We start from the raw sequence: 13784 nt of genomic DNA, 5'->3' as shown, positions 1-13784 counted from the left end.
AAAAAAGCCCTTGCCCGGATGGCTATACTGCAGATTTCTACCAAACTTTCAGAGAAGAGTTAACACCGCTACTACTAAAGGTATTTCAAAGCATAGAAAACGACGGAATACTATCTAACTCATTCTATGAAGCCACCATCTCCCTGATGCCAAAACCAGGTAAAGATATCACAAAAAAAGAAAATTACAGACCTATATCCCTCATGAACATTGATGCAAAAATCCTCAACAAAATTCTAGCCAATAGAATTCAACAACATATCAAAAAAATAATTCACAACGACCAAGTGGGATTTATACCAGAGATGCAAGGCTGGTTTAATATTCGAAAAACCGTTAATGTAATCCACCATATAACTAAAACAAAAGACAAAAAACACATGATCTTATCAATTGATGCAGAAAAGGCATTTGACAAAGTCCAACACCCATTTATGATAAAAAAACTCTCACCAAAATAGGAATTGAAGGAAAATTCCTCAACATAATGAAGGGCATCTATACAAAGCCAACAGCCAGCATCACTCTAAATGGAGAGAGCCTGAAAGCATTTCCCTTGAGAACGGAAACCAGACAAGGATGCCCTTTATCACCGCTCTTGTTCAACATTGTGCTAGAAGTCCTAGCCAGAGCAATTAGGCTAGACAAAGAAATAAAGGGCACCTGGACTGGCAAAGAGGAAGTAAAATTATCTCTATTTGCAGATGACATGATCTTATACACAGAAAACCCTAAGGAATCCTCCAGAAAACTACTGAAACTAATAGAAGAATTTGGCAGTCTCAGGTTATAAGATAAACATACAAAAATCACTTGGATTCCTCCACATCAACAAAAAGAACATCGAAGAGGAAATAACCAAATCAATACCATTCACAGTAGCCCCCAAGAAGATAAAATACTTAGGAATAAATCTTACCAAAGATGTAAAAGACCTATACAAAGAAAACTACAAAGCACTACTACAAGAAATTAAAAAGGACATACTTAAGTGGAAAAACATACCTTGCTCATGGATAGGAAGACTTAACACAGTAAAAATGTCTATTCTACCAAAAGCCATCTATACATACAATGCACTTCTGATCCAAATTCCAATGTCATTTTTTAAGGTGATAGATAAACAAATCACCAATTTCATATGGAAGGGAAAGAAGCCTCAGATAAGCAAAGCATTACTGAAAAAGAAGAAGAAAGTGGGAGGCCTCACTCTACCTGATTTCAGAGCCTATTTTACAGCCACAGTAGTCAAAACAGCCTCGTACTGGTACAACAACAGACACATAGACCAGTGGAACAGAATTGAGAACCCAGATATAAATCCATCTCCATATGAGCAGCTGATATTTGACAAAGGACCAGTGTCAGTTAATTGGGGAAAAGATAGTCTTTTTAACAAATGGTGCTGGCATAACTGGATATCCATTTGCAAAAAAATAAAACAGAACCCATACCTCACACCATGCACAAAAATTAACTCCAAGTGGATCAAAGACCTAAACATAAAGACTAAAACGATAAAGATCATGGAAGAAAAAATAGGGACAATGCTAGGAGTCCTAATACAAGGCATGAACAGAACACAAAACATTACCAGAAATGACAGACAAACGAGATAACTGGGAGCTCCTAAAACTCAAACACCTATGCTCATCTAAAGACTTCACCAAAACAGTAAAAAGACCACCTACAGACTGGGAAAGAATTTTCAGCTATGACATCTCCGACCAGGGCCTGATCTCTAAAATCTATATGATTCTGTCAAAACTCAACCACAAAAAGACAAACAACCCAATCAAGAAGTGGGCAAAGGATATGAACACCCACTTCACTAAAGAAGATATTCAGGCAGCTAACAGATACATGAGAAAATGCTCTCGATCATTAGCCATTAGAGAAATGCAAATTAAAACTACGATGAGATTCCATCTCACTCCAACAAGGCTGGCATTAATCCAAAAAACACAAAATAATAAATGCTGGAGAGGCTGCGGAGAGATTGGAACTCTTATACACTGCTGGTGGGAATGTAAAATGGTACAACCACTTTGGAAATCTATCTGGCATTATCCTAAACAGTTAGAAATGGAACTAGCATACAACCCAGAAATCTCACTCCTCGGAATATACCCTAGAGAAATAAGAGCCTTCACACAAACAGATATATGCACACCCATGTTTATTGCAGCTCTGTTTACAATAGCAAAAAGCTGGAAGCAACCAAGGTGTCCATCAACGGATGAATGGGTAAATAAATTGTGGTATATTCACACAATGGAATACTACGCATCGATAAAGAACAGTGATGAATCTGTGAAACATTTCATAACATGGAGGAACCTGGAAGGCATTATGCTGAGCGAAATTAGTCAGAGGCAAAAGGACAAATATTGTATAAGACCACTATTATAAGATTTTGAGAAATAGTTTAAACTGAGAAGAATGCATACCTTTGTGGTTACGAGGCGGGGAGGGAGGGAGGGTGGGAGAGGGTTTTTTACCGATTAATTAGTAGATAAGAACTGCTTTAGGTGAAGGGAAGGACAATACTCAATACATGGAAGGTCAGCTCAACTGGACTGGACTGGACCAAAAGCAAAGAAGTTTCCAGGATAAACTGAATACTTCAAAGGTCAGCGGAGTAAGGGCGGGGGTTTGGGGACCATGGCTTAAGGGGACTTCTAAGTCAATTGGCAAAATAATTCTATTATGAAAGCATTCTGCATCCCACTTTGAAATGTGGCATCTGGGATCTTAAATGCTAACAAGCAGCCATCTAAGATGCATCAATTGGTCTCAACCCACCTGGAGCAAAGGAGAACGAAGAACACCAAGGTCACACGATAACTAAGAGCCCAAGAGACAGAAAGGGCCACGTGAACTAGAGACTTACATCATCCTGAGACCAGAAGAACTAGATGGTGCCTGGCTACAACCGATGACTGCCCTGACAGGGAGCACAACAGAGAACCCCTGAGGGAGCAGGAGACCAGTGGGATGCAGACCCCAAATTCTCACAAAAAGACCATACTTAATGGTCTGACTGAGACTAGAGGAATCCCTGTGGTCATGGTCCCCAAACCTTCTGTTGGCCCAGGAGAGGAACCATTCCTGAAGACAACTCAGCAGACATGAAAGGAAGTGGACAGTGGATAGTAGAGAGATGCTGATGAAGAGTGAGCTAATGATATCAGGTGGACACTTGAGACTGTGTTGGCATCTCCTGTCTGGAGGGGGGATGGGAGGATAGAGAGAGTTGGAAGCTGGCAAAATTGTCATGAAAGGAGAGACTGGAAGGGCTGACTTATTAGGGGGAGAGCAATTAGGAGAACAGAGTAAGGTGTATATAAACTTATATGTGACAGTCTGACTTGATTTGTAAACGTTCACTTGAAGCTCAATAAAAGTTAATAAAAAAAAGGGAAAAAATAAGTACTTCTGTGTTCAGGGTTTAAAAAGATAATTTACTTCAAAAGTTTTAAGGCTTTACTTTTTCACATTTACCTCTTTAATCCACCTAGAGCTTGAATTTTAAGGTAGTGTTTGAAGTGGAAATATGGATAAGGATAACTAGATTTTTCCAGCACCATTTATTGAATACCTATTTCATTTCCTACTATGCCGAAATGTCATCATTTTTATATGTAAAATATCTACAGATCCCTTATTGTGTTTCTTGAATTTCTATTTTCTTCAATTTGTCTATCCGTGAGCCAATACTATAGTGTTTAATTACTGTATTGTTTCAGATAGATACTATAATTGTGTAACAAATTGCTCCAAAATTTAGTTGCTGAAAACAACAACAATCACTTTATTTCCAGAAGGTTTCTCTAGGTCATGAATATGGTTCATGGTTCTTCATGAGGCTAAAATCAGAGGTGATTGGAGATGAGGTCATCTAAAAGTTTTCTTTATCACATATCTGGTACCTGGCCTTGAAAGTCTTGAACAGTGATGGCTGAAATAACTGGCACTGTTTGGGCATCTCCCTCTATTTCTATATGGTCTGTCTACATAGTCTCTCAAACATGGAGACTTTTACATGGTGAGTCAGAGCTCTAAAACGTGTGTCTCAAGAGAGTGAGCAAGGTAGAAGTGCAATGTCTTTTTTTACCTAACCTTGGAAATCACGTAGAATCACTTCTGTCATATCCTATTTGTCCAGAGAGTCATAAATTTCCTTCCACTTTCAAGTAGAAAGGGCATGGACTCTACCACTTAAGGAGGAAATGTCAACATTCTGAAAATGCATATATAACAGGCTAAAATGTGGTGGATGGCACTGGGTTTGGGTAATGTGGTGGAAATATGCCAAAATCTGCCCTTTCGCCACAACAATGTGCATGCCCCCCACAAGAAAAACACACTCACTATCCCCTTTCCCAAGGTCCCTCTCTCAACCCTCATCCAATTACAGTATCAGGTTTTGACTGAAGGTTTAGGATCTTATCATCTAAATTACATCCAAGTGGGGATGAGGCTTGTGAGGTGTGGTTCCTTGGACACAACTCTTTTAGTACTGTTCAGTCTGAAGACCTATGAACTATAGATACATTATCTGTGCTCCCCACCACCACTTCAGTGTACAATGCTCTGACAGGTATTGGATAACTTCTATACTCACTTATGTTCAGAAAGGGGAAACATGAGAGGTGCACAGCAGTGATGTTCCATAGAAATTTTGACAACCTATTTAGACACATGTTATTTCCAGATTCTTGGTGATCTGTCCAGGACTTCTGGTAGTGATTTTTCCATGCATCTTGCCCCAAAACACCTTTGGTATTTTGATTCTGCTTTCTGAATTATCCATTCTTTTCTATAATATGTAGCTTGTGTTTGTAGGTTACCAAATATACTTGAAAGATACAGGGGAGATTATTATCAGATTCCCATTTAACTTACTTATTTGGCTTGGAAAAAGATGGAGAGGCAGACTTAATATGTGTGGAAAATGGAAGTTTAAAAATTCCAAATCATTTATCTTTATATTTTGTGATTTGTCTTTATACAATGAATCTTACAGAACAAATTCAAAGGCTATATTTTGTTATGATATCTCAACATCTTCATTTCCCAAAAGGCAGATCTCTCTTGGAAACAGTATGGGTAATTGTTTTAGTTATCTAGTGCTGCTGTAATAGAAATACCACAGGCGAATGGCTTTAACAAACAGAAGTTTATTTTCTCAGTCTATTAGGCTAGAAGTCCAAATCAAGTGTCAGCTTTTTCTCTCTGTCAGTTCTGTAAAAAGATCTTTATCATCAATCTTCTGCTGGACTCAGAGCAGGGATCCCAGGTCCAAACACTAACTCTTCTCCTGGCACTACTTTCTTGGTGGTATGAGGTCCCTCTGTCTCTCTGTCCCCTTCTTTCTTGTATATCTTAAAAGATATTGGCTTAAGAAAAGCTTAACCTTGTATTTGAGTCCTGCTTCATTAACACAACTGCCACTAACCCCATCCCATTAACATCACAACACATAGGAAATTCACATCAGATTACAAAATGGTGGACAATCACACAAGACTGGAAACCATGGCTTAGCCAAGTTGACATGTTTCGGGAGGACACAATTCAATCCATTACAGTAAATGAAGCAATTATATAGATGAATTAGGCAAACAAAACAGTAACTTTTGTTTGAATTACTCTGTAAAAAGTGACACTATCAGCTATTCCACTTCGGGAAAAGATAAACAGGCTGAGACTCAGAAAACCTGAGTTCTTATCCTTAATCTACCACCATCTAAATGTGCAATTTTGTTAATGTCTTTTTCTTCTCTTAATCTGTTTCCTCATTTTCAAAATGAAAAGGATCTATCTACCTACCAACTGACCAATCGATGAACCAGTCCATCCATCCATCCATCCATCCATCCATCCATCCATCCATCCATCCATCCATCCATCCATCATCCATCCACCCATCCATCCACCCATCCAACCATCCACCCACCCACCCATCCACCCATCCATCCATTCCATCCATCCATCCATCCATCCATCCATCCATCCATCCATCCATCCATCCATCCGTCCGTCTATCATCTATCTACTCATTTATTTATATATCACATTCTGGCCTCCATGTGCTCAAATTCTCAGAAAATTTTCATTGTAATGTAATATGAATAGGTTATTACTCTGCTCAATAGAAAACATGGTCCAACTCTTTTCAGAGACTTCTTGATTTTGGAGAACTCTTAAATTAGAGAACATAATGGAACCAAAACACAATAAGCTGGCTTTTAGTTCTACTGCTTAGCAGTTATACCATACTGGGCAAGTGAAATGAGACATTCTGAACCTTAGATTTCCCATCTATGAATTAGGAAAAGAATACTCATGGGGTTATTTGAGTTTAAATGTGAAAATTATTTGCAAATACTAAGTGCAAAAAAATCAGAATCAAACCTGTTGCCATCGTCTTGATTCCACCTCATGGTGACCCCATGAGTTACAGAGTAGAACTGCAGCACAGGGGTTTCTTGGCTGTAGTCTTTACAGAAGGAGGTCACCAGGCCTATATTCCATGGAGCTGTTGGGTGGGTTCAAGCCACCAACATTTAGGTTAGTAATCTAATGAAAACTATTTGCACCAGCCAGGGACGTAAACCAAAAATACCAAATCCAGTGCCGTCGAGTCGATTTCGACTCCCAGGGACCTACTTACTTTTAATAACAAATTTAAGGTGGGTTAGAAATAATGTTTGGATGGGGTAGCAATGTGTTATTAACTGACATAAAACAAACAAACAAAAAAATAAGTATTTATCCATTGCCTTCGAGCTGATGTTGACTCATAAAGACCCTACAGGACAGAGTAGATCTGCTCCAAAGGGTTTCCAAGGAGTGCGTGGTGTATTTGAATGGCCAACCTTTTTGTTAACAACTGTAGCTCTTAACCACTGTGCCACCACGGCCCCAAATAAGTATATAAGTAGTTCTAAATTCTTGTTCTAAATTCTCCTGAGAGGGAAGTTGGGAAATTCTCAGAGGAAGTACAGAGACTGGCATAGTTCAAATCCGTAAGTGTTTTTTGAATCCAATTTTATGCCTCCATGAGTTATGGTGAGAGTCTTCTTAAAGCCTTTGTTGATAGATGAATATTAAAGAAGGGTCATGCTAACTACATAGGTAAGGTTTTAAATGGCAGATAACATAGGGTCAAGGTCAAGAGTAAGGCTTGAGACCAGATACTTGAATTAGATCTTCTGACCTGCTCCTCACTAATTATACATCCTGAGTTAAAAGGCTAACTCCCTCTTTTTCTCAATTTTCCCATATGTAAAATAGAAGTAATAACCTTCCTACTATATATAGTTCTTTTAAAAAAATATTAAATGAGGTAATTTATGTGAAGTGCTTTGCACGGTGCCTAGCATATAAGAGTATAAGAAGTAATCAATTAATATTAGTTTTTGATCATTGCATGTAATAATAATGTTTAACCTTTACATAGAGCTTTATAATTTATGAAACATTTTCATATCTCCTATGGGGAAAGTAGGCTTAAATTCTTTAGTTCTTCATTTTCTCAGGACTCATGCTGAGATCACAAAAATGGAGGTAGAGGTAAGAAAGAGATATGAAAAGGGTATGGAGACCAGTGAGCAGTAGAGATCTTTTGGGGGTAGGCAATGCTGAGCAATAAGGTAGAAAACAGTGGGATTGAAGGTGAGGACATCAGTGAGTGAGAACCCTCGTAAGTAAATCTATATATAGGTGTCAGAAAACTAGATTTGACATTCACATTAAAACACTAATCTGCCTCTACCTACTCAATGCCAAAATTAACCCCTAATTCTAGTGGTGGGGGTGGTGATGCGCATCTGTGGGTGTATGCGTGTGTGCATGTGTATGTGAAATATCCTATAATCACTTTGATAAAGAATAATAATAAAAAAAGATTCATGGTGGTGGTTAAAAACCTTGCAGATGAATGAAAGAAAAACGTGTCCTCATCTGTTTTTATAAGTACTTGTTTTTGGGTGGCACAGATACAGCCTCATAGAAAGTACACTGTAAATTTAATAGTCACAGTCATATGTTATGGACTTTCACAGGCAGTAAACATACCCTATTCTTAAAAATTTCAATAAAAGTCATTGATTTTGATTGTGCACCTACTTTGGGCCAATTGCAGAGCTAGCAGCCTTGCCAGTCTCACAGCCATACTTCAAGCTAATTGTCCACATTTGACAGAAAATAGTTGACAGGTTCAGACATTAAACACATTTTACAGAATTACCTTTGTTAGCTCTTTACTTCACTGTGAGACTAGGGTTACAAACCACTGACTAACATCAGAAAAATTCCTTACCCTCTTCTTATCTTAGTTATTTCATCTACTAAATAAGGATAATAATAGTGTATGACTCAATATTGATACAAGGATTAAATGTGCCTGGCATTTCAAAGACACCCAAGTAAAAATTAGCCGTGTTAATCACGACATCTGTACGTGAGGTTGTCTCAATAAAGGGCAACAATGTCTTTCATGGAGTGAAGTCCAGAACTTTGGAATAATTTTTACTCTTTTTTCTTTCTGACACCCCACATCAAGTCCATCAGCAGATACTACTGCAGCTACCTTCATCATACATCTACCTCCACTAAGCCCATCCTGGTGCAAATCACCATCACGTTTCTGCGGAATGGTTACAATATTCTCCTAACTAACCATCTCCCTGCTTCTGCTATTGCCCCTCTATAGTCTATTCCCCACACAGTAGCCAGAACAATCAATTCTAAGATTCAGTCAGACCATGCCATTTTGCTGTGCAAAACCTTTCAATGACTTTGCTTTTCACTTAGAATAAATTCATACCCCTTAAAATGATCTACAAAGCCCTATAAAAACTGTCACTTATCAATCCTTGTTCATTCCACTCCAGCCACACTGACCTCCTTTAGACAATGATGCCAACCACATTCCCTCCTCAGAGTGTTTTCACTTACTGATTTTTTTGTCTGGAATGTTCTTTCCTTAGATATCTCCTTGCATTCTTCTTCACTTCTTTCTAGTCTAGTTCACACGTTCCCTTCTCAATGAAGCCTTCTGTCACTACCTTATAGAAAATAACACCCCACCCCCAGATTCCATATATCCATTACCCTACTTAATTTTCCCCATAGCAGATGTTATGATCTGAAATACTATCTACTTTCTGTTTTATTTGCTTATTTTCTGTCTTCCCCTACTAGAATGTACGCTACATCAGTGTAGAGACTTTACCTGTTTGCTCACTGCTACCTTCCAACTTTCTAGAGTGTTGGGCAAATAGTAGATGATTCATAAATATTTGGTAAATGACTTATTAAATGGAGCTAAAGCTATATTTCGTTATGTAATCCTTCTCCCCAGACTCTACAAGTTTTATTTTCATTAATAACAATATTCATTTTGTCTAATTTTGTGTGGATGTGGAGTTTGGCAGACTGATAAAATGTTCCTTAATATTATATCTTGTTTCTGTTCGACTTCAAAATCTCAAAAAGAGATTTTATAAGTGATTAAAGTTCCCCCCCCAAATAAAATAAAACAGAAAAACTCATGATGTAATAACACACAGAGAAAGAGAATCTGGATTTTTGTGAGTTTTTCAGCTTACTTTCTAAGTAATTCTAATATACAAAAACTAATACTTTTCAAAAAAAAGATAAAATCATGGCTCTCATACAAATTTAAAATGAACACATGGAAAAGCTTTTATTTAACTCATTAATTAAAGGAGGGAACCAGGAATATGTTGTAATCCATTTAAAGGAGAATCCAGTGTAGCACATTTGTTCAATCAGGGATGTTTAATGAATTTACAAATAGATGCAAAACTGCTTTATCCACAATGATTGAGGGAAATCAATTGAACCTCCATCAGACAACCTTTTCAGTTTCAGGGACAGAAATTATTTGTATTATCAGTTTTCTATAATTCAAAGAGTTATAAAATAGCTCAAAGACAGTGAAAGGCGTAAGCCTCACAGAATCATGTAGCCCCAAGGGGAGTGCTATAGATAACACATAGCTTTCATTGAAGATTGCCAGTAATGTTTTTATATTTCAAAGTCTTTCAAAGTTTTTTCCTCACAGAAGTTAAATTTCTTTAGCAGCTATACATCAAAAGAAGTAGAGATTATTTTTAAATAACATAAAATTATGTAAGTGCTATGGCTGCTAACCAAGAGGTTGGTGGTTTGAATCTACCAGGCGTTCCTTGGAAACGCTATCGGACAGTTCTACTCTGTCCTATAGGGTTGCTATGAGTTGGAATTGACTCAATGGCAATGGGAATGGGGTTAAAATTATATAAAGGGAAAACTGTTTTTTCCATTTATTTCTATTATTTACAAAGGAAAAGTGCAAACTTTCTATATCCATTGGAGTCTTCACAAGAAACAGCATACTCAGAATAGCAGATTAAAAAAAATTAAAGAAGAGTATTTATCGAGGTATGAAAAAGTTTAAGGGGAATTAATTAGGGATGATGATAAAGCATTTCAGGTCTAGCTACCAGGAGGAAACCATTACCACAATTATGGCTGAGGGAATGAGTGGGAGAAATGATTCCAAAAGGAAATATGAGAGTAGGAGATGCCTACCCAACAAGTCCTGTCACCCTATTTTAAGGTACCCTGTTACTGATAAACCACGGGAGGAGCCCAGGAAAATAAACCCTGACATTCTTTTCTTCCCACCCTGTCCTCTAACATTCATCTAGTACTTCCTGTTGACCAGAGAAGAAGGAGGCCTGGTTGATCAAAACCATGGAAGCCCGCCATGGAGGAGAAGAGTGAGAATAGATCTGAAGGGCGGAGAGGAGTATATCTTGCTCACTTTTCCAACACTTTATTAAATTGTTTTTCTAGGTAAGAGGGTGAGCACTCCTATTTTGGAAAAAAGAGAACACAGGAGAAATAAGTAAATTGTCTTCCAACTTATTTGTACGCTTAATGTTTACTGACCTCCACTCTGGGTCAAACATTAAAGTAGACCTGGGGATAAAGAGGTGAAGAAGGCAGATACAGCTTTCCTTCTCTGTGGCTTATTTAAAGCGTTTTTAAATGGAAGAGTGAGGTGATTTGGTCTTAATCTGTATATCAACAGTATGTAAAATAAGAACTAAGAGTTGGTTAGAAGCCATAGCTCTTAACCACTGCCTTACCAGGGCTCCTCGTATACAGGTATATATATAGCTATATATGTGTGTGCTTCTATGTGTATGTGTTGTTTTTGTTGTGTGCTGTGGGGTTGATTTTTACTCATAGTGACCCTGTATGACACAGTAGAACTGCCCCATAGGGTTCCCTAGGCTGAAATAGTTATGAGAGCAGATGGCGAGGACTTTTCTCCCACAGAGTGACTCATAGGTTTGAACTGCCAATATTTCGGTTAGCAGCCAAGTGCTTAACTGTTGTGGCACCAGGGCTCCACACCCACACATAGATGAGTTCCCTAACATTTCTTGCTGGCCGAGAAGAAATTAGGTTTATTACATGATGAGATCCCTCTGTCTGGATATCCTCCAGCAAATGCCCGATGACCACTTGTCACAAGATGTTGTAGATGGCATTCCAGCACCAATAGAAAAAGCTGGATTAGACAGCCTCAATGGTTCTAATCTTTTTGTAAAATAGAAATTGCATTTTCTTTCTCTTCTTGTATACCATAAAGGAAAAGAGTTTGTATTTTTAAAATGCTTTGTTCTTATTTGCAAATCCAAAATCTCATGACCCTGCTATTAAAAATGTTGTCTTTACAGGATAATCACAATTTCTGTGTCCATCATCAGCACTGAGATGAAAGAGAACAGGATGAATGTGACTGATTTAATTCTAATAGGACTTATACAGAATCCTCAGATGCAGAGAATTCTAGTTTTTGTGTTGTTTATCACCTACATTGTCACTGTTACAGGAAACCTGCTCATTGTGGTCACCATAATCCGCAGTCAGACATTGAAATCCCCAATGTATTTCTTCCTGGCCTTCTTATCTTTGATAGATGCCTGCTACTCCTCTTCCATAATCCCCAAAATGCTAGCTGACTTGCTCTCTGAGACAAAAACCATCTCCTTCAATGGCTGCATGACACAGATCTTTATTGAACATTTCTTTGGTGGTTCTGAGGTTGCCCTCCTTGTGGTCATGGCCTATGACCATTACGTGGCCATCTGTAGACCTCTGCACTATGTGACCATCATGAACCACCATGTATGCTGCCTTTTGGTGGGGGTGTCTTGGACAGTGGGTTTTCTCCACTCTATCGAACAGATTCTTGTCATTTTCTGGCTCCCATTCTGTGGCCCCAATATTATGGATCACTTCATGTGTGATGTCTTTCCACTGATACAACTTGCCTGCACAGACACTTTCCTTATTGGTCTCTTGATTGCTGCCAATGGTGGGGTAATCTGTGTAATAACCTTTGCAATGTTGTCGATATCCTATGTTGCCATCCTATATCACCTGAGGACTCAGAGCTCTGCAGGGAGGAAAAAGGCCCTCTCTACCTGTGGTTCCCACATCACTGTTGTTGTCTTGTTCTTTGTGCCCTGTATTTTTATGTATATGCGACCAGTAGCCACCTTCTCCATGGATAAAGCCATAAGTGTATTCTATACTCTTGTCACTCCCATGTTAAATCCCATTATCTACACAGTAAGGAATGCAGAAGTAAAAAATACCATCAAAATGTTACTGAAAAGAAATGTAATTTCAGATAATAAATGACCCAATATGAAGATTTTATTTCTATCATAATCTTTACATTTTTGTTTTATGTTACATACATATATGTGTAAAAATGTATATGTTTTTGTGTGTGTATATATACATGTAGCTCTTTCTCACATATATCACTTAACTTCCATAGACCCTTTGTGCAAGAATGGCATGGAGGTGGTGTCTGACCTCCTCTATCTTCACAAAAAGGAAGAAGAATCAAAATTAGCAACCCAAGCCTGATTCCTTGCGGAAGTCAGACATGCCTCCTCTCTCCACCATCTTTACTAATTCTGACACCAACTGTCCCTCCTATGACACTCTCTACTTCTCTGCTGGGTTCAATAATTCATTGCAATGGCCACACAGAAGTCACAGACAATACTCACTATTATGGTGTTTATTAGGGAAGTAACAGTTACAATTCAGGCCCAAGAACATTCAAGATACAGTTCTTCCATAAGAACAGCCTCTGTCCAGCTGTGCTGAAAGGCACACTCCCTGTTCCTAGACATATGCCCAAAGGCACTCAACTTTCTCCATCAGCCTGGAAGCCCACTGGGCAGTTGCCTGCTGCTGGGTGTCTCCTACTGCTGGCTGTCTCCTACTGGGTCTTTTCTGCCACTGCTTGTCACCATCTTCAGGGTTACAGCTCACTCTCTCTGTTGGTCTCCTGCTTCCAGGAGCTTCTCAGCACAGAGACCCCGTGTCCAAAGGGCGTGCTGGCTCCTGGCTGTTATTCCTTGGCAGTGGTGGGATCTTCTCTTTTCCCCCTCTGGGGTGGCTGATTTCAAGCCCAGCAGGATGGCAAAACTGACCAATCGCTTTGGTGGGCCATAATTACCCTACCACTCAATCGCACCCAATCACTTGGGTGGGGATTACAAGACCATGGCTATAAAGTCCTCACAAAAGTCATCCATCACACCACACATTGCAACAATTGTTCTGATTTTACAGACGAAGAGAAATAAAGTTAAAAGAGGCTAAATGATCAGCCCAAAGTCCGAGTCAGTGCTATTTGGATTGTTTTAATTGTTTTAATTCTAAATCCC

The 13784-nt window shown here is 38.6% G+C and overlaps 1 protein-coding gene across 1 annotated transcript; it reads left to right on the top strand.

Moving 5' to 3' along the window:
* The first annotated feature begins 11805 nt into the window (after positions 1-11805).
* LOC100673144 (olfactory receptor 4C46-like) lies at positions 11806-12738 on the top strand. The gene has a single exon (XM_003422325.4). The coding sequence runs from the start codon at positions 11806-11808 to the stop codon at positions 12736-12738; it is 933 nt and encodes a 310-aa protein (XP_003422373.4).
* Positions 12739-13784: the final 1046 nt, after the last annotated feature.

The sequence above is a fragment of the Loxodonta africana genome, chromosome 7 (assembly GCF_030014295.1).
Source record: "Loxodonta africana isolate mLoxAfr1 chromosome 7, mLoxAfr1.hap2, whole genome shotgun sequence".
Classification (NCBI taxonomy): Eukaryota; Metazoa; Chordata; class Mammalia; order Proboscidea; family Elephantidae; genus Loxodonta; species Loxodonta africana.
Note: the sequence above shows the minus strand (reverse complement) of the source record. Positions and strands in the feature narration are given on the sequence as shown.